An 18,906-nucleotide genomic window follows, 5' to 3' on the forward strand; every position below is an offset into this window, starting at 1 on the left:
AACTAGGACTATGAGCCAAAGTAAACCTTTTTTCTTTATAAAGTTTTCCAGCCTCAGGTATGTTGTTACAGCAGTGCAAGACAAACTAATGTAAACAAGTCATGTCATTAAGGTTTATGATAATCGAAGAGGAAGCTTCTCATACAGCTATTTTACATATAAGGAAACTGAGGCTCACCAAGTGATACAACTGCCCAGTCAATGGGTGGCAGGACTGGGAGCCCCAGGCCCATCTGACTTCAAAGACAGCAGGCTTCATCATGACAGTGCCGAGCTTCTGAGACCCCTGAGTTCCTTCCACCCCCTTCCCCACCCAGCAGATGTACTTCTACTTACATTGGCTCCAACAGGGCCCGGGGGGCCCTTGTCACCCTTCAGACCAATGGGTCCCTGAGGAAGGACATGATTCACAATCAAGAAACCCCCCGGGAACCACAAGTCCCATCTCCACTCTGGGGGACTTGCGGTCACCACCCATTTCCTGGGACCAGGCACTGAGTTTGGGGATCCATCTCCCTGGGTCCCTCCAGCCTCCGTTCCTCCACGTTGCCCACACCTTGGTGGCCATCCATCACCACACAGCTCCCTCGGGCCCCCCACCCTCTTCTGCTGCACAGCCCGGCCAGGCACATACAGGGGCCTCCAGGGAATACTCACCGGGTCCCCAGGGGCTCCTTGGGGGCCGGGGAAGCCTCTGGGCCCAGGTGGCCCCTCCTTCCCCAGAGGTCCCAGGGGCCCGACTTCTCCCTGCAGAGTCCGAGGGAAGGGGTCAGCTTGGGGTCCCCCTCTGACTCTGGCCTCCCACACAGGTTGGCCCAGGGCCCTGAGTGGCGTGAGGGCCACTGAAGGCACTTGGGGGCCGTTCGACAGAGATCGCCTGTAACAAGGGTCTCACCTTGGCCCCCTCTCTGCCTTCCAAGCCCGGAAGACCTTGTTCACCAGGAGGTCCAGGGGGGCCTGGGGGCCCCCTCTCACCCAGAGGCCCCACGTCTCCTATCTTTCCCTGGAAAGGAAGAGGTGCATCGTGAATGGGAGTGGCCTGGGGGTGTCTGTCAGGTCTCCAGCTCCCACCCCACAATTCGTCCCCCGATTAGTGCAATGTGTGGGGTCCACTCTGACCTGAGGACCCAGGACACCAGCTGGTCCAGGTGGGCCTGTCAGACCTTGGAAGCCCTGTGGAGAAAAACAAAATGGAGGTGTCATGTAGAGGAAGAAAGGGAGGGCCTGATAAGGTCGGGGGTCAGAGGTCGATGGGTCACTCACCAGTTCTCCTCTCTGTCCAGGGTGCCCTGGTATCCCATCTTTCCCCTGGGGACCCTAGGGAACAAGGCAGGAGAGAATTGAGGTACAGACAGAGAACCTCTCTCCTCCCCAACCCCCAATCAGGGTGACCTTACTCACAGGGGGGCCCTTTGGCCCAGGGAATCCTGGGGGCCCTTGTAGACCAGGGAGGCCCTGAAATGTAACCAGAAACCATTATCTCATCATGACCTTAAGAGCTAGCACATAAAGCTGGGCACAGCGGCGCATGCTTATAATCCCAGTGACTCTGGAGGCTGAGTCCAGAGGATCACAAACTTGAAGCCAACCTCAGCAATTTAGTAAGGCCCTAAGCAACTTAGAAGATCCTGTCTCTAAATAAAACATTAAAAGGTGCTGGGCTGTGACTCAATGGTTAATCACCTGGGGTTCAATCCACAGTACCAAAAAACAAAAACAAAAAACCAAGCGAACTAGCACATATTGAGCGTTTACTGCATGCCAGGCATGAGACTAAGCACTCTCCAGGCACCGAGTCACTTCATTCAGCACTGCAGCCCACTCCGGGGAAGGGAGGCTGTGGTCAGGAGGCGGTGGTCATTGCCATTTCACAGAGGAGGAAATCGAGGCACAGAGATTTAAGTGACGGTGCCCAAGGTCACGGCGGTTGGCAAGTGGCAGAGCTAGGACACTGGGGCTCCTGGCTCTCTGCTGACTTTGAGAGTGCACTCTTCCCCCTGCATTTTGGACCCCCACCCCTGAGCTTGTCCCCTGCTAGAATCTCCTTCCTGCCCCTCTCTCTTCTTCTCTCTCACTCACTCACCTTGTCTCCAGGGATCCCAGGGGACCCGTCCTGGCCCACATCGCCCTAGGACAGAGTGAATGGGACTCAGACCCCAGAACAAACTCAACTGGGAAGGGCTGGTGGGGCGGTGGGCGAGCCCGAGGGTGACCCGTCCCCTACCTTGGGGCCTGGCTGCCCTGTGGCGCCCGGTTGCCCCCGCTCTCCACGGGAGCCCTGCACAGAGAAAAAGCGGTGCGGCGGGAGGTGAGGAGCCCGAAGCCAGCCGGCCCCTCCGCTGCCCACCGGCGCCTCCGCCGCGCTCAGCCGGGGCCCAGCGGCTGGAGCGCAGCGCACTTACCGGCGGGCCCCGCTCTCCTTCCTCTCCGGGCTGCCCCGCCTTCCCCTGAGGAGTCAACAGGGAGGGAAGCAGAGGGTCACGGGCAGCGGGAGCCGCCGCGCCACACGCCTGCGCACGGCCACGAGCCTCTCGCACGCACCATCTCACCCGTGGCTGCGGAGGCCGCAGGCACCCGCCACGGCCCGAGGGCACCACGGAGCCCGGACACCTGCACCGCGCCCGCCTGGAACCGGCCTCGCGCTGCGCAGAGTGCGCGGGTGGCAGCCCCGCCTGGGGGACCCGGCCATGGCCAGGCAGTGCGCTCCTGGGCCGCGCCCCAGGCGAACGCGCACCACTGATTCCCGGGAGGACGCTCCTGATATCCCCGCCACATACACCCAGGGGCGGTGTGCACGGCCTCCGTTCACCCGGCTACCGCGCACGCAGCGATGCCTGCACGCACACGAGGGTAGGCATAGCCATACGCTTTTGCACACGCGTGTATGCACAGTCACATCACGTGCGTGCAGGGTCACGCCCTCGCTCACCCAGGCACAAGCGCCCTGCCTGGTCGGCACCGAGAGCCCCCGAGGCACAGCACGGTGACACCAGGCGTGGTCACCTGCACGCACGCTGCACGGCACACAGAAACGCGTGTGCGCACAAGTGCTTCCCGCGCACACACACGCCCAGCACCCGCCTGCCAGCCTGTGCAGACATGGGCTTTTCCCTCCAGCCGGCCCTTCCCTCTCCCGACCCGTTGCATGAGGACTCACCCGCTTCCCTTTCTCTCCTAATGATCCCAGGGGCCCCGGAAAGCCAATAGATCCCTGAGTGGAAAGAACAGAGAGGCCAGAAGGGGTGAGCAGTGAGCGGTAGGCGAAATTGGCCTCTCGTCCCATCTTTGAGACCTTTAGGGACCACTGATTCCAGTGGCTTCCTTGGGTCCCTCCAGCCCTAGCACCCTCCAAGGCAGCCCTCCACCCTCCTCTCCTCCCCTTCCCCATTTCTCAATCCTGGGCAGACACATTGGCCTCCCCCATGTTCCTTAAGCACAGAAGCATGTTCCTGCCTCAGGACCTTTGCATGGGCTGCTCCCAGTGCCTAAAATGCTCTTCTCCCAGGTCCAGAAAGCCAAGCATTCCTCATCATTTAGATCTTGCTCAGATGCCCTTTTGCCACCATCCTGACCACCACCTCCCTCAGTCTATCACCTTTTTATTTTCCCCAGGACACCTGTATTGAAATGACTCCATTCACTTTCTTACTTATTCAGTGTCTGTTTCCCCCACTAGGACTTAACTCACTGGCCCTCCCTACTGTGTGGCACACAGTGGTGCTCATACAACATTTGTTAACTGACTCTGGTCATGTGTCCTGAGCCTCTTGGCTCTGCTAGGCCCTCCCACCCTGCACTGTGCAGCTGAGTCCAGATCAGGAAAGACCCTTGCCAAGTTACCCAGCAAGTATGTGCTGCTCTCCAGCCTTAAACCCCATCCCAGCCCCTCCCTGTCCTTTCCCACAGGAGGACCACAGGGTCAGTCCCTATACTCTTCCAGAGTCCTGCACACATACCCACAGGGATTTGCTAAAACCTTAGCCTCTTGCCAGTGAGTCACTTTCTTACCAAGCATGCCTGATGATATGACTGCTTCTGCTATTGACTAAAACTCCCCTTTCCTCAACAACTACGTTGCATCAGACACTATACCCAGAGCTTTGCCTGCATCATTTGATCTGAGTCTCATCCCAGAATCACCACTAGCCCCGCTGTATGACTCTGAACAAGTGACTTAATCTCTCTGTAACCCTGTCTGTAACCCCGAGACATCAACAATACCTTCCTCACAAGGTTTTGGAGAGGATTCAGTAGAATCCTTTATGGAAAGAGCATTACATCATGTTTGGTACCAGTAAGTGCTCAAGAAACAACTGCCTGCTATGGTTTTGAGGAGTGTCCCTCAAGGACCCATGTGCTCAGGACTTGGTCCCTCCCTGATCTTGGGAGGTGGTGAACCTTAGCAGATAGGGCCTAGAGGGAGGTCCCAAGGTCAGTGTGGGCATGACTTTGAAGAGGACAGGCACCCTGATCTTGAAATCTCCCCGCCCCCTTTGCTGGCTTGTGATGTCAGCAGTTTTTCTCCACCTTGTTTTCCTTTATCACCATCCAGTATCCTCACCAGAGGCTCAAAGACATGGGGCCACTTGCCAGGCATGGTGGCATATGCCTGTAATCCCAGCAGCTTGGGAGGCTGAGGCAGGAGGACCGCGAGTTCAAAGCCAGCCTCAGCAAAAGCAAGGCACTAAGCAACTCAGTGAGACCCCATCTCTAAATAAAATACCAAATAGGGCTGGGATGTGGCTCAGTGGTTGAGTGCCCCGAGTTCAACCCCCAGTACCTCCCCAAAATAAAGAAAGAAAAGAAAAGAAATGGGCCACTTGATCATGGACTGGAAACTAAAATTGTGAGCTAAACAAACCTTTAACAATCGCAGGCATTTCTTTGGAGTCACATGAAGCTGACTGACCCACTGCCATGTTGTTATTTATGATGATTTTTATTGACCTCGACTTAACCATGATGTCACAACGCTTGTAAAATGCCTTGCTCAATACCCAGGAAAGTCTTGGTTGGGCTGTGCTAGGACGCTGCTGTCATGCCCCTGAGAACCTCACTTGCCCAGGTTGAGTTCTAACGTGGCTGTGGTGTCTTGAATTGACCCCCAGACCTGTTTATGTCCTTTGTACTTGCCACTGAGGTCATGCAATTCAAAGATGATTTATGAGAATGGATGAGATATCGCTCGGAAAAGACAGATGTCTATCAAAACGGAGTTGGATGGGAAAGACTCGCTCTAAACAAGTCACACACACACACACACACACACACACACACACACACACACGCACACACAAACTGCGTCAATGCAGGTGTCTGTGAGATCCCTGCATCAGCTCCAGAGGGCGACAACTCGAGACTCTGGAAGAACCCTGCCCTCAGGTTTGTCCCTAAGTATCTTTAAGTTCCCGATCTACTTCATGTAAACAGAAATGATAAGTCATCCATGATGTAACATGGGCGTGGAGTGGGCAGAAAGATAAACCTCCCCAGTCTGCTCATCCATCAAGATGTTGGCAAATAAATGAATGCTTTTTATATAAGTACGTTTTTGTATAAGTACATTTTGTTTGTCATGTCAAAATAAATTCAAGATATGTACCATCTGAATTATTTATGACCATCTCCTGTGTGAGGTGAATGTGGTTTGTCCCCAGCAGGACCATGGGATAGAGGCTTGGTGCTCAGTGTGGTCATATTGAGATGGTGGCATCTTTAAGAGGAGAGCCTAGAGGAAGGTCTTGAGGTCACTGGGATTAATGGGAAGGGATTAATGGGATTAATGCAGTTCTCATGGGAACCCAGCTAGTCCCACAAAAGGGTTGTTGTGAAAGGTAAGACTGGCCTTTCTCTCTCTCTCTCTCTCTCTCTCTCTCACACACACACACACACACACACACACACACTCACACACACACACACTCACACACACACACACACATCTATTTCATCTTCCTGTCTTGTCATGACACCTCTCCCTCTTGCATGCCTTCCTATCATGATGCCATATACCATGAAGGGAGATACCTAGGAAGGCCCTCACCAAAGCCTGAACCAATGGGGCAAACTGATCTTGGACTTGCAGTCTCCAAAACTTTGAGCTAAACCTCCTTTCTTTATAAAGTATCCAGCTTCAAGTGTTTTGTTATAGCAACAGAAAACAGACTCATACATCCTCCTTCACTGACTTGGTTGATGAACCAACTCTGTTTACACAAATAAGGATCCTACAGTTTTATCATCATCATCAAATTGATAAGGAAAATACTACTGGTATGTCTATTTTGCAGCTGAAAAAATGAGCTTGAGAGACTTGCTCAAGGTTATAGAGCCAATAAGGAGTGAGTATTTGATCCAGGTCCATCGGATGCCAAAGTCCATATTTTATACACTCTCGGTGGCCCACAGGGTAGACACACACATATACACAAAGTTGTTGTCAAATTAGGTGTCAGTAAGATCCCCACATCAGCTCAGACCATAGTCTGGGCCCCCAGATATTAGACCCTGACCCCTGACCCCGCCAACCCCCAAGCCCCTGGTTTCTTACCTTAGGTCCTGGACGTCCTGGGTAACCTGGGAGACCTGGTACCCCAAGCTTGCCCTGCAGAGAGGTTATAGGGCAAAGGTCAGATTCCTCATCTGTACAGGGGAATGAAAATGCATGGGGTGATGGTGTGGGGTGATGGTGTGACGGGGTGTGTGTGGAAGGGCTCGGGGCTGCTGAGCTGCAGACTCAAGGAGGGCGGGAAGGTGGTAGGAGCACCCTGTGGACAGAGACCTAGGCGCACAGGCTGGGACATGGCACAGTGGCGTAGTGCATATATAGCACCCCCACAGTAAGGGACAGTAGGCAAAGGGCTGGGGCCACCCGGAACGAACAGAAAGCAGCCGAGATCTATTCACCTTCTCTCCAGCTGCACCTGGGGGGCCCTCCTCTCCTGCCAGACCCTCTGGCCCCTTTGGGCCTTCAGGACCGTCCTCTCCCCGGGGACCTGGGGGTCCTGGGTGCCCCTGGAATAGACAGAAGAGGTGTCGAATTAGACATTAGCTTTTCCTGCTCCCTCAAGCCTGTTTTAGCCCCAGCCCCTCCCCTGTCTCCCCAGAGCCCCCCAGATCCGCGCCATCCCTCAGCTTGAGCTTGTCTTACCCGATCACCTTTTGGCCCCCCATCGCCCTTAAATCCAGGGAAGCCGTCCTCTCCCTGGGTGGGAGAAAGACAGAGGTCAGAAGGCAGGGCCTCAGGGAAGGACACAGCCAGGTCCCCGTTATGGGGGGCTCCCCCCAGGGTCCCTTCCCTTCTCACCCTCTCGCCTTTCTCTCCTTGGAGACCCCGATTCCCAGAAGTACCCTGAAAAAAGAAGAAGAAGAAGAAGAAGAAGAAGAAGAAGAAGAAGAAGAAGAAGCAGCTGCTCCTCTCAGGTCATCCCCTGCTTAAGGAGAGTCCCAAGCTCCATTTCCTGCCCTGAAACAAGCAGAAGAGTCCCAAGAGGGCTGGACTCAGAGGAGGAAATGCTCTTTCCCTGGAGCCTGCGGAGTGCGTCACCCCTCCCTCTCAGCCACTGGCCACCTCCCAAGGTCTTCTGTGGGGGGTGTGCCGGGAAGGCCAGATTTCCAAGTAATTGATTCCCATTTCCCAGGGACACTGTGTCCATAGCTCCTTCTGGCAGGAGAGAGATGAACATTCCAGACTCTGGGCTCATTCTGAAGGCAGAGGAATGTTCCCCATAGTGCTGGCTGCAGGGAGACTGTGCTTGGTGACAGCGAGGCTGCTCAGCGCAGGCCTGGACAGCCACTCACATCAAACTCTGAAAACTGCATTTGGCTACAACATAACTGTGAGCTCAGGGGCTACAAGGAGCTTACACTTGGACACAATGTAACTATGTTTGGAAATAGCAGAAGTGCTCCAGCCCCAGGGTAATTAACTTGACCACAATGTAACTAAACTTGGCTACAATTGTTCTCTGGCCTGGGCTGCAATATAACTAGGTGCAGCTACAAAGCAGGCTTCCACTAGAGTTGCTCCTCCTTGTCTGCAGGCACATAACCAAGAACCCCAGCGGATGCCTAAAACTGCAGAGAGGACTGAGCCCTGCATCTATATAATTATTTTATCTGTGTACATACCTATAATAAAGTTTGACTCATAAATTAGTCACAGAAAGATATTAACAGTAATAATAAAATAGAACAATGATAACAATAAACTGTTCTAATTAATACTTTTTATAGTAATTATAACAATATAGTCTCCCCAAACATATCTAACTTTACTTTTACCTTTTCGGTTGAAGAAAGCACTTTACAGCTCTCATTGGCAAATCTGAATTGCCAGCATTAACACTCTTGCACTCTGGGGCCATTATTAAGTGAAATAAGGGTTACTTGAACAAAAGCACTGTGATACTGTGATAGCCAAACTAGCTATGAAGGGACAAATGGGGAGGTAGCTTATACGGCGTGGAAACTCTGCACAAGGGGATAATTCACATACTGGAAGAGTGAGTGGGAAGGCTCAAGGTTTCACCACACTCCTTGGAATGGCATGCAATTTAAAACTTAAGTTGTTTATTTCTGGAATTTTCCATTTAATATTTTCAGGCTGAGGTTGACCATGAGGAACAGAAATCTTGGAAAAGGAAATTGTGGATAAAAGAGGCTCCTGCCTATGTAACCAAACCTCAGCGTCGCCGGGCTAACAGGGTGCTCAGAGCCAAACCCCATTCCCACTCCATCATCAGCCAGAAGGTCCACCTACCTTCACACCCCGGGTTCCAGGATAGCCGGGAGGGCCTGCAGATCCTGGTGGACCCTGTGAGGAAGGTAAGGCCAGTGTCATCCTGTTCTGCCCACCCTGTGTTTCCAGAGCCGTGGCTCTCCTTGCTGGCCCCAGGCTCCTGGCCTTGACCGTCAACCTCCCTCCCGCTCCCGCCCTGCGCAACCCAGCCTCCTCTGGTCACTCACCTGGGCCCCTTTCTCTCCTGTGGGACCCTCATGGCCTGGGTGACCCTAAGGAAGAAACACGCTAAGTCATCAAAGCCCCAAATTTGCCAGCCAAATTCCCAAGCCTCCCCCTCGTCCTTCCTCCTTGTCCCAGTCCCTGGTTCTCACCGGAGGGCCATCAGCTCCTGGGAGGCCAGGAATTCCTGGATTTCCAGGGGGACCCTGAAAGCAGATGAATAGGAGAGGGTGATGGAGGATCTCAGAGCCCTGCAAAGGATTACTCTATGCAGACACAACGTTAGCAAATAAGCAGGTACCTCTGGCCAGGAAATCTATCCCAGCTCCACCCAAACTTGCTGTCTGACTCTGGGCAAGTCCCTTGCTCTCCTTGAGTTTCAGAAATCCTCCTCATCTGGCCAGCTGTGGTGATGCACAGCCTAATCCCAGCTACTCAGGAGGCTGAGGCAGGAGGATCACAAGTTCAAGGCTGGGCTGGGCTGGGCAACTTAGTGAGACCGTCTCTCAAAATAAAAATAAAAAGGGCTGGGGGTATAGGTCAGTACAAGAGCACCCGTGGGTTCAGTCCTCGGTACGAAAAATAATAATAATAATAATTAACTTTAAGAAATAAAATTTAGTGAAATATACATAATATCAAGTTTGTATTTTTTGATACAATACTTTAATGTTGCTTATTTATTTGTATGTGGTACTGAGGATCAAACCCAATGCTTCACACAAGCTAGGCAAGCGCTCTACCACTGAACCACAACCCTGGTCCTCCAATTTGTATTGGTTTCTTTTGTTTGTTTGGAATTTCCGCAATCTACCAGTGCTAGGGACTCGAACCCAGGTCTCGAGTTTGAGAGGCAGGCACTCTAAGTGTTGGGCTATATCGCCAGCACTCCAATTTGTATTTAAATATTTTTTTAAATGAAAAAATTCTCCTCTCCGAGAGGGTAGAGAGAAGGGATGTAAACCAGAGGAGGAGGCCAGCGATGGAGCCCCGCAGCAGAGCACTTGCTGGGCATGCAAGAGGCCCTGGGTCCAAACCCAGCACAAAACAAAGCAGAGGAGTGCAGAGATGTGTGGGGTGCTGGTCCTCCCAGCCACACCTCGTCTCTAAAGTGCCCCCCCACAGCACCATCTGCAGGAGGGTGGGTCCAGGCAGGCAGGAGGTACCCTCCTCCTGCAAGCATCTGACAGTTCCAAAGACCCACGACTCGACCCAGCTGAGCCAATCCGCTTCTTTCCAGAAATCTCGAGGCAAGAGACCTAACTATGATTGATGGGATGGCTTTAGGTTAAGATCCGAGGTCAGGGGGAGCTGGAGCCAGCAATGGTGACATCACGGCTGAGGATCGTGCAGGCATAGCAGTTGGCAGGGGGTGAGGACAAACCAGGACATGTGCAGAAAGTAGCCTGCCTGCCAGGGGCGCTGGGCACAGCTGTGCCCAGAAGCAAAGAGAAGAGCGTGGGCACCGCGGAAGGGGATCTTGTCCCCCTGTGTCTAGAAACCCGCTCTGTCCAAGGCTCCTGGGGGTGTCTGCATGCTCACAATGCCCCCTTCTGTGCTCTAGCCTGCTGGGTTTCCACCTGGAGGAGAGCCTTCCCCACACTGACACTTTGTAACTCTCGGCTGACTTAGGGAAAGTGGCCATTTATCACCAGCGGGGCTGGCAGCATGAGCCACCGCCGAAGTTTTTCCTGGCAATGGAGTTGAAGGACCGTGGCGAGAAGAGGTGGCGCTGGGTAGGGGTCACTCACCTTCTCCCCAGGAGTGCCAATGGGTCCCTGGGGGCCGGGAATTCCCTGGGAACATAAAGAGGGGGTGAGGTATGAGGAGGAGGCAGTGAGTGCTGAGGCTGGGGAGGCTGGGAGGCTGCGAGCCTGGGAGATGCCTGAGGTCTGAGTTCTAACCTGGGACCCGTGGTTCCCCTGCTGTCCTGGAGGGCCTGGTTCTCCTGGAGGACCCTGTAGAGAAAATGAGGGTTCGTTGACACTGGAAAGGGCATGTGTGGAGGGGCAGTCAGGATGACAAGAGGGGTCGCAGGAGTGGACGAGGATATGGGCCATGATGAGCCCAGGGCATCGGGAGGGCCAAGGGTCTGATGGCAAGACACGTACCACATTGCCTTTTGCACCGGGAGCTCCATCACTTCCAGTGACACCCTGGAGAAAGAGAGGATGTGAGACCCCTCAGGGGACAGGCCAGAGACCTGAGCTGAGGCACCGAGAGGTGCAGGTGGAAAGGCAAAGCAGCCAGACACACAGGCAGCAGAAATGGAAATGGACATGCAGAGGGGGGCAGGTGGGAAAAAGACAGGGGCGCGGAGAGGTAGCCGCATGCTCACCGGGCGTCCCAGGGGGCCAGGGGAGCCTCTGGGGCCAATCAGTCCTCGGGGGCCCTGAAAGAAAGCAGCAGTATTATCGGTGGTCCTGTGAGCTACGGGGCGGCGGGGGCGGAGAGGCAGGAATCCCATTCTCTCCCCTGCACCAAGCAAGGGTGCTTGGGGATCCCCAGTACTCACCGGCTCCCCAGCCTGGCCAGTGGGCCCTGGAGGTCCCTCTGCTCCCTGTGGGAAGTGCGGGTTTGGAGAGGAGGGCCTCCGCAGGGGCACCTCCCCACGTCTGGGCAGTGCCCGGCATCAGTCCCAGGGACCCGGGTTATACCGAGGCCCCTGCAGACTGAGGGAGGGCACAGGAGTCTACTCAGGCTCCTGACTCGATCCTAGACGTGCAGTCCTGAGTCTCACCTCCTAATCCCAAAGTGGGCTCTCCAGTTGTCATTTTTGAGAACCACAGGACTTCCCGATGCTCCAGGGCAGACCCCACTCCTCATCCAGCTCCCAAAGACCCTCCTCCTTGCTGACTGTCACCCAGGCTTCCCAGCTGCCAACCGTCCCCTGACACCCCTGCAGACTTACCTTCTCACCATCCTCTCCTGGGGGGCCAGGTTGACCCACATGGCCGAAGTCCCCCTGGAGTGGGAAACAGAGGGGAGACCAGAGTGGAATAAAGCAGGGAGAGCCCCCCACCCCAGGAAAGAAGCTGGGGCCTGAGGTGTGAGGACTCAGACACCGGTCAAGGCTCTGCTGCTGAGCAAGGAGAGGAGAGCGGGAATGTTGGGAAGGGCCTGGACGCGGAGGCCTCCTCACACACTCACCCTTTGGCCCTTCTCACCAGGCAGCCCTGGCAGCCCGTCAAAGCCTCGGTCACCCTGTCCAGAGAAACACCAGCTGAGCTTGGCTCCCTGATCCTGACAGCGCCTACCCTCCGGCCCTGGCCCTGGGGCCTACCTTAGGTCCTGTGTCTCCCGGGAGGCCACGGGCCCCATCTGCTCCAGGGCGGCCCTGTGAGGAAAGTGAGCCCAAGTGTCAGGGATCAGCCTCCCGCAGATCCCTCCCCCAGGTTAGGAACTCGACGACATTATCATCAACATCATCGAGATATCGTCAGTGCTTATTGAGTCTTTGCTGGGGGCTTCTTTTGTACCAATTTCAATCTCAAACCCAGGCATTATTCCTTATCCCCAGTCCCCTAACTCTAGCCCCAAGTTACCATCATCATCAAAATTAAGAATTCACGCGCTGGGGATATGGCTTAGTTGGTAGAGTGCTTGCCTCCCAAGCATAAGGCCCTGGGTTCAATCCCCAGCACCGCAAAAAAAAAAAAAAAAAAAAAAAAAAAAAAGAAGAAGAAGAAGAATTCGCATTTCAGCCTCCATGAATCACCCTGCCATAGTCCTCAGCAAAGCTATGGAATTGTGTTCATCAGTTCCTCCAAGGAGCCGGTCTTTTCTTTTACACATGCTGTTCCTTCTGCCTGGAATGCTCTTCCTTGCCTGTTTACTTGGCTGTGCTTTAGCTCTCAGGTAGAATATTACTCCTGCTCAAAAGTGCTCCCTGGCTCTCTCTGTGACCTTGGCCAGACTCCTGAGCCAGGCTCAGGAGAGCTTCCATGGCTGGTCCTCAGTGCTCTGGTCCCATAAGGACGCCAGCAGACCCTGGAGGCACAGAGTTCCTCTTGGGTGATGAGGGAAGTTACTCACCATCTTGCCCTCTCGACCAGGTGGCCCAGGAGGTCCCTGCAGTCCTCGGGGACCCTAGAAGCAAAAGAAAAGATGAAAGGAAGGATAAAAAGAAGGAAGGGCTTATTTTACATCATTCACTAGGGAAGGCAGGAGTTGCAAATCCCCAACCCCTTTGATATTGTCCCCAGCTGTCACTTTATCCTGTGGCCTTGGGGGAAGACCCTTCCCAACCAATCTCACCTGTGGCCCCACTTCTCCTGCCTCTCCCTTCAGACCTGGATATCCAGGCAGACCCTTCGAGAAGGAGAGAGAGGGTAAGCTGGCTGGAGGGATGCGACCCTTCTCCGCGGGTGTTGCCCCTCTTCTCTGCAGACCCCTTACTCACCACGGGGCCTGGGCGCCCAGTGAGCCCCACTGGACCCGGGGGGCCTTTCATGGACAGCTGGAAAGATGGAGGAGAAGAGAGCCTAAAGTTGCCCACAAGACGCCCAACAATCCCCGTGAAGGCACTGCCACAGTTTGAATGTACTCCCCAGAAGTTCATGTGCTAGAATTGATCCCCGATTTATATACTAATGGCATTTAGAGGCGGGGCCTTTGAGAGGTGATTAGGAGTAAATGAGGCCATGAACATGGGACTGCATAATGATGTTCGTGGCTTTATAAGAAGAGGACGGGGCCCTCGCTGGCACATTGCCCTGTCTTGCCATGTGATACCTTCTGCTGTGTTATAACACAGCAAGAAGGTCCCTGCCAGAGGCTGACAGATGCCAGCATCATACTCTTGGATTTTCCAACCTCCAGAACCATGACCCAAATAAACTTCTTTATAAATTACCCAGTCTCAGGTATTTCGTTATAGCCACAGAAAACAAACCAAACATGCATCTCAGAAAGCAGTATCTCCTGACCAGTCCTTCATTATTCCTCATTTCTGTATCTCTCACGTTAACACCCCCATCCCACTCACCTGAGCCTGTTGCAATACCGCCTGAGCCTGGGCCTGCTGGAAGGAGACTGGGGGTCCTTTGAGGGAGCTGCTTGCAAACTGGAACTAAGGAGAAATCATGGTGAGGGAAGTTCCAAGGAGAGGCCTCCTCCTGGTCAGGGCTCTATTCCCCAAGGCTGTGTCTCCCTAGCTCCTTACCGGCATCATGATTACAGTGCCCGGCGGGCCCCGGATTCCATCGATGCCAGGAATTCCTGGGAGGCCGGCAGGGCCCTAAGAGAGGGGACAAGGGAAAGATGAATGGAGGCCGGAAGAGACAGGGATGAGAGATGGAGATGGAGGGGAGAGAGATGGAGACAGGAGACACAAAGACAGAGAAGATACAGAAGGACAGGGGCAGAGGGGTGGGGACAGAGAGGCAGGGAGAGACAGGGAGAAAGACGGAGAATGGTGGAGGCAGGGACGGAGGGGGAAAGAGAGACAAAGATAGAGGGAGAGAGACAGAGACAAAAGACATGCAGAAACAGAGGCCCAGGGAGAAGAGCAGGACAGGCCCCAGAGACAGAAGAGGGGCCGGTTTTACCACAGATGGGGAGAGAGAGTTCAGAAGAAGGGGTGGTGGCAACCCCAGGTGGTATCTCCAGGCCGGGCCCCTGAGGCCCACATTCAAACCCCCAGGCTCCCAACCTGGAAGCTACCCCGCCGTAGAGAGACCCACCCCCGGGAGAGTCTCACCGGTGGGCCGCGGTCCCCAGGGAATCCTGGGGGGCCGGGAGGGCCTGATGGGCCAACCACCCCCTGTTGGAGACAGAGAAACAGAGTCACAGGAAATGCAAATCTGAGCTGAATCCAAACCTCCTCAGCCCTGACCCCAGGCCGCCCTCCCTTCCCCTAGCCATTCCTGCTCCCCCTATTCTACATTGATCCACACCAAACCCCAGTTCGGTGTCCCAACCCTTGTTTTGACTCATCCACTGTGCCTGCAATGTCCCGCAGCCACCACAGGATCAGGCGACGCAACACCGCAACTCACCCCAACTCCCCACGGCAAAGATAGCAGGAGGGCAGTGCAGCCTACTCACCCGCGGTCCCGGGGCTCCTGGAGGTCCCTCAAACTGTTGTCCCTGGAGAGAGAGAGGTGTGTGACCCCTGTTCCAGCAGGCCCCCGCAGCCCCTTCCCGCCCCAGAGTCCTCACCTGCTCTACCACTGCAGGTTCTCCTTTCGCACCCTTCTCTCCAGCGCCCTGGAGAGGGGGAGGAGAGAAAAAAGAGGTGAGCCCACTCCCAGGCCCCCAAACCACCCACAGAGCAGATGAGGAGAAGCTCAGTCTCCCCCCTCAACCTGACAAAGCTGCATCAACAAGGGCACCAACTCCTGGGTGTCCCAACCTGGATCTGCCCCTTACAAAGTGACACTGGAAACTGACTCAGCCACTATGGCCAGTTACAGGTCGCTGGGTCACCTGTAAGGTCAGTGGGTGAACGACAGCTGCATCTATCCCACGTAAAGATGAACCAGTAAAAACAGCACCTGGCGCGGGGCGAGGCTCAGAGTTAGTTACCACTCTGCCCTTCCTCAGCCCAACACCAAGGCTAGAAGCCCGGCCCGGAGCTTCTTCTGCATTCTTTTCTTAGGTCATTTCATCCGTCTTGGTTAAAGACACCGTCTCTCGGCTGAGGTGTCCCAAGTCTGTCTCTCCCATCTAGAGGGTCTCCCCTAAACTCCAGAATCTTCTAGCCATCCCCCTTTGAACATCTCCTTTGGGATGTCACACATGTTGCCGATTCAAGACATGAAGACTGACATCCTTGACTTTCTGCCTGGCCTTCTGCCGGAAAGCTAGAGGACACATCTTATTCAACAGTCCCATCAAGTGTCTACCTTTCTCCACCTCCTGCAGCAAGACCAAAATGGAGCATATCCCGAATCTGGCTCCTCGCTTGCCTAGACCACGTTTTCTTCTGCCTCTGTGGCTCCCTCTACTGTCCATATGCCATTGAGCAGGCAGAGGTTGCTTTGAGACCTCCAAGTCAGATGTTCCCTTTCAAGGGGTTTCTCATCCTGCTTAGTCTAAAAGCCAGATCCTTCACCACCGGCAGAGTCATCTGTTAGCACTGTCACACTGTAGGCACTCAATATTTATCGGCTATACTGGGGTCATGCAAAGGCCTTCAAAGCAAGATAAACAATCAACAGAAAGAATGTGGCCCCATGTGGCTCCAGATAGGAGTCCCTTCCCCTGCTCCTAACCAGCCCTCCCACAGCCCCAGACTCACAGGAAAGATCTGGAACTCAGCCTGCGAAGGCTGTTCTGCTGCCCGGAATTTGGGACCCATAGTGGGGCTACTTCCTTCTTCTTCCTCCCTCCCTACTTGGAGCTCCGGAGTCTTCAGCGGGGTTCCACCTTCAGGGTCCAGGGCACCCTGAGGACATTGGGACAGTCAAAGTTTGTCCCTGGCTTCGTTATGGTCTGCCGCTACCACCTCTACCCCAGGCAGGGCCTGACCCTCCCTGCACCATCCGCTTCCCACTGACCTCCAGGATGGTGACATTGCCGCCAACAGCTACTGTAGTGGTGACGACCAAAGGTGAGGGAGTTGGAGGCAGAGTTGGAACTGCCGTCTTAATCTTGGGGACATCGGTGGAGGTCTGGAGCAGGCATGGAGGAAGTATCAGGTCTGGGGTCAGGTCAATTGAGACAAAAGGGAAACAAAGGAGGAACCAAGCCTTGACCCTAGGGAGCTCCCAGTCCCAGGAGTGGGACAAAGAAGGATTCCCAAAAACATGGAAGCCAGTGGAGGCAAAGTGTCTGGACCAGAGCGGCCAGCAGGGGGAGCCATCCTGCAAAGAGGAGGCTCCTGGTTGACCAGATTCAGAGGCCTGGAAGGCAGAACCAGGCTGGCTCCAGAGCTTAGTGGTCAAGGTCAAGGTCCAAGACTCAGGGCCAGACTCCCGGAAGCCTATCCCACATGTCCTCTCCCAAGGCAGAACTCAGCAGTCAGCCAGCCAGGCCACAAACTGTCAGCTCCTTCTGGCCTAAACAGCTGCGGAAGAACTGGGTCAAGGCAGCGGAAGAGGGTGGTAGGGGCCCAGGTAAGGGGCTGGGGCTGAGGAAGTGGCTGGAAGGGGCATACTATTCATGATGCCCCTGTTATGGGCCAGAAAGATCTGGGAGTGAGATGTGATGCAGCCAGTGACCCTAAAGACCCCAAACAATGACCTGTGCCAAGGACCCCTACTCAGTGACCCACCCGTTAATGACCCACAGCAATGGACCCCAATTACTCCTACAGTCAGTGACCCATAAGTGACCCCCCATAGTGATTCCCATCAATGGTCCCAAACAGGTACTCTTCCACCCAGTGACCTTCCCAAAGACCCCCAACCAGGGACATCTCCCAACAATAAGCACTAATTAGTGACTCCCCTACCTAAGAAGCCCTTCCAGTGATCTTTAATCAATTATTCCTCCAACCAGTGATCCTCCAACAACAAATGCCCACGAGTGAGCACAACAAATGCTCCCCAACCAGAAACCTAATCACTGATTCCACTAATAATGACCCATCAATGACTTCCTAACTATAACCCATCAGGGGCTCCCAGACTAATGGTCCCATTCATGATCCCCTAAAAATCACTCCTCCAAATATGACCCCAATGGGTGACTCCACTATTGATTCTAGTGACTCCCCAAAAATCCCAACTAATGACCCCTAACCATTAGCCTTAAACAAGAGACACCAAAAACACCAATTGCTTCCATTAAAGACTTCCTACCAACCCCCAACTAGGATTATCTCAAATATTGACCTCACTCAGTGACCCTCCCAAGCAGCAGTCCCCATCAGGGAAGATAAGTAGTACCCCAATTAGAAACTGCCCCAAGGAATAACCTTCACCAATGACCCCTATCAGTGAACCCCCATCCCCCAAAATGACATACTATCCAATGAACCCATCATCATTCACCCCAGCTAATGACTCCCCTAAACAGTATTCCTCATCAAGAACCCCCAAACAGTCAGGTAGTCATCTGGGGGAGCTGGCTCCCTCCAGGGCCCCAGGACTGGAGGTGGGGGAGCAGGCCTGGAAAAGCTCATAAGACAGGGTCGCCTCCCCGACCGACCCCAGATGGTCATCAGCCGGCAGTCAGTTAAGAGAAGTGGGAGCTCAGGATCCGAGGCTGGATTCCAAACCATGGATGAGGGGCCAGAGACTGGGGGAAACGGAGGCCAGAAGATGGGCTGTGGAGACCAGAAGTGACAAGGTGTGGGCCCCTTACCTGGTTCTCCAGGGAGCCAGCAGGTGGACTCGGGGTCAATGACTCCTTGTTCTTCTTCCTGCCCTTCCCCTTGCGACCTCGCCCTTTCTTCTTCCCTTTCCCCTTGCCCTTGCGCCGAGGAGGAAGGGTCTCTGGCTCACCCTGGGGGGCCTGCAGAGAGGGCCCTGTCAGGTCCAAAGTGTCCCCCAGTGGAGATGCTCTTACTCTGGTCACCTAGGGCCATGCTGGCACATGACCCGTTAGTTCCCACTCAACTCGTGACCTGCAGTCAAGGTCACTCAGTTATGTGACCTGCGGTCAAGGCCATTCGTGCCTGGGATCTGTTTGAAGTCAGGGGTCACTCTGCTTTTTGCTTGGTATCAGAGATTGTTCAGTCCCATTTTGGGGGGCTTCCAAATTCACTCCCTCTGAGACCTGGCGCCAGGGATGACTCAGACTGTGACCTTAGATCAGGAGAAGCACAGCCCCTCACTCACCCCTGTGGTCACGGGGTCCAGGTTGTCACAGCCAGGCAGGTACTGCTCACAGGCCCGGAAGGCAGCTTGTGGATCTGGGCTTATCAGCAGCTCCTGGATGTCTCCCTGGGAGAGGGTGGAGTGGGGAGAGGGACGCAGGCTGACTCATCCCATTTCTTGGCACAGCCCCCCACCTCCTGGCAAGCAGTCTTGGTGCTTCCCCCGCCAGAGACCCTC

The 18,906-nt window shown here is 54.5% G+C and overlaps 1 protein-coding gene across 4 annotated transcripts in view; it reads right to left on the reverse strand.

Annotated features, from left to right (window-relative positions):
• Col5a3 (collagen type V alpha 3 chain) overlaps positions 1–18,906 on the reverse strand; it is a 36,480-nt gene that overhangs the window by 12,466 nt on the left and 5,108 nt on the right. For all 4 annotated transcript variants that reach the window (XR_007105813.1, XR_007105812.1, XR_007105814.1 and 1 more), the window contains exons 5-41: positions 18,691–18,795; positions 18,215–18,364; positions 16,465–16,578; positions 16,206–16,352; positions 15,125–15,172; positions 15,011–15,052; positions 14,664–14,726; positions 14,127–14,201; positions 13,950–14,033; positions 13,365–13,421; positions 13,220–13,273; positions 12,998–13,051; positions 12,246–12,299; positions 12,113–12,166; positions 11,874–11,927; positions 11,478–11,522; positions 11,301–11,354; positions 11,074–11,118; positions 10,867–10,920; positions 10,714–10,758; positions 9,115–9,168; positions 8,968–9,012; positions 8,762–8,815; positions 7,307–7,351; positions 7,151–7,204; positions 6,907–7,014; positions 6,551–6,604; positions 3,158–3,211; positions 2,403–2,447; positions 2,225–2,278; positions 2,084–2,128; positions 1,402–1,455; positions 1,264–1,317; positions 1,120–1,173; positions 896–1,003; positions 658–747; positions 337–390 (exon numbers count right to left, since the gene is read on the reverse strand). Coding sequence is in view for 1 of the 4 variants with exons in the window: in XM_047531367.1 (XP_047387323.1) it covers positions 337–390; positions 658–747; positions 896–1,003; positions 1,120–1,173; positions 1,264–1,317; positions 1,402–1,455; positions 2,084–2,128; positions 2,225–2,278; positions 2,403–2,447; positions 3,158–3,211; positions 6,551–6,604; positions 6,907–7,014; positions 7,151–7,204; positions 7,307–7,351; positions 8,762–8,815; positions 8,968–9,012; positions 9,115–9,168; positions 10,714–10,758; positions 10,867–10,920; positions 11,074–11,118; positions 11,301–11,354; positions 11,478–11,522; positions 11,874–11,927; positions 12,113–12,166; positions 12,246–12,299; positions 12,998–13,051; positions 13,220–13,273; positions 13,365–13,421; positions 13,950–14,033; positions 14,127–14,201; positions 14,664–14,726; positions 15,011–15,052; positions 15,125–15,172; positions 16,206–16,352; positions 16,465–16,578; positions 18,215–18,364; positions 18,691–18,795 (2,424 nt within the window). In the remaining 3 variants the exon portion in view is untranslated. The remainder of the gene's footprint in view (positions 1–336; positions 391–657; positions 748–895; positions 1,004–1,119; positions 1,174–1,263; positions 1,318–1,401; positions 1,456–2,083; positions 2,129–2,224; positions 2,279–2,402; positions 2,448–3,157; positions 3,212–6,550; positions 6,605–6,906; positions 7,015–7,150; positions 7,205–7,306; positions 7,352–8,761; positions 8,816–8,967; positions 9,013–9,114; positions 9,169–10,713; positions 10,759–10,866; positions 10,921–11,073; positions 11,119–11,300; positions 11,355–11,477; positions 11,523–11,873; positions 11,928–12,112; positions 12,167–12,245; positions 12,300–12,997; positions 13,052–13,219; positions 13,274–13,364; positions 13,422–13,949; positions 14,034–14,126; positions 14,202–14,663; positions 14,727–15,010; positions 15,053–15,124; positions 15,173–16,205; positions 16,353–16,464; positions 16,579–18,214; positions 18,365–18,690; positions 18,796–18,906) is intronic.

Source organism: Sciurus carolinensis, chromosome 17 (genome assembly GCF_902686445.1).
Source record: "Sciurus carolinensis chromosome 17, mSciCar1.2, whole genome shotgun sequence".
In the NCBI taxonomy this organism is placed as follows: Eukaryota; Metazoa; Chordata; class Mammalia; order Rodentia; family Sciuridae; genus Sciurus; species Sciurus carolinensis.